We start from the raw sequence: 753 nt of genomic DNA, 5'->3' as shown, positions 1-753 counted from the left end.
CTACCTGTTCAGGTACTCTGTTCTCTACCTGTTCAGGTACTCTGTTCTCTACCTGCTGCTTTTCTTGGATGTTTTTTTTTCAACATTAGATAAGTCTTGACACACACACTCTCTCATACACACACAGTGCTTGAGGTGAGACTCAAATATGTCAATCATCTCTCTGTCTGCTAATTAATTAGCTAATTAAAGCTCTAATCACTCGGTAGAATTAAAACATACAGATGTTGAATAACCAGTGAAGAAGACACACTTTCATTTCTATATTATATGATGTTGTATATTATATGTTATATTATATCATGTTATATATTATGTATTATATGATGTTGTATATTATATGTTATATCATATTATATACTTGTACTGGTGATATTAGCCCTTAGGTAGTAGTACTCCATAAATACTATCAGACTGCTGCAGTTAACAGTTGTTCTTTCTTCTTCTGTGGTTTTCACTGTTCGTTTGTTCCTCTCACCTGTCTGTGACAGCAGGGCAGGGCTTATCAGACAATGTGGGAGGAGCCTGGAGCCGTCCATCACCGTGGCCACGCCCAGCATCCTCTTCGGAGGACGGCCTGGTCGAGAGCTGAAAAACAATAATGAATCAATATAAAATGTATATGTATATATATATAAATATAACAATTAACATATAATATAATAAAATCAAAGTAAACCAGTAAACAGGTACAGTGTACTAGTTACAATATACCAGTGCAGTAAACTGGTACAGTGTACTAGTTACATTATA

General features: G+C 35.2%; 1 protein-coding gene across 1 annotated transcript in view; it reads right to left on the bottom strand.

Moving 5' to 3' along the window:
• LOC116400963 (dachshund homolog 2-like) overlaps window positions 1-753 on the bottom strand; it is an 11,964-nt gene that overhangs the window by 9,858 nt on the left and 1,353 nt on the right. The window contains exon 2 of the mRNA XM_031879087.1: window positions 479-588. Within this exon, the coding sequence (XP_031734947.1) occupies window positions 479-588 (110 nt within the window). The remainder of the gene's footprint in view (window positions 1-478; window positions 589-753) is intronic.

This window comes from Anarrhichthys ocellatus, unplaced genomic scaffold, assembly GCF_004355925.1.
Source record: "Anarrhichthys ocellatus isolate YVR2014 unplaced genomic scaffold, GSC_Weel_1.0 scaffold226, whole genome shotgun sequence".
NCBI classification, from domain to species: Eukaryota; Metazoa; Chordata; class Actinopteri; order Perciformes; family Anarhichadidae; genus Anarrhichthys; species Anarrhichthys ocellatus.
Note: the sequence above shows the minus strand (reverse complement) of the source record. Positions and strands in the feature narration are given on the sequence as shown.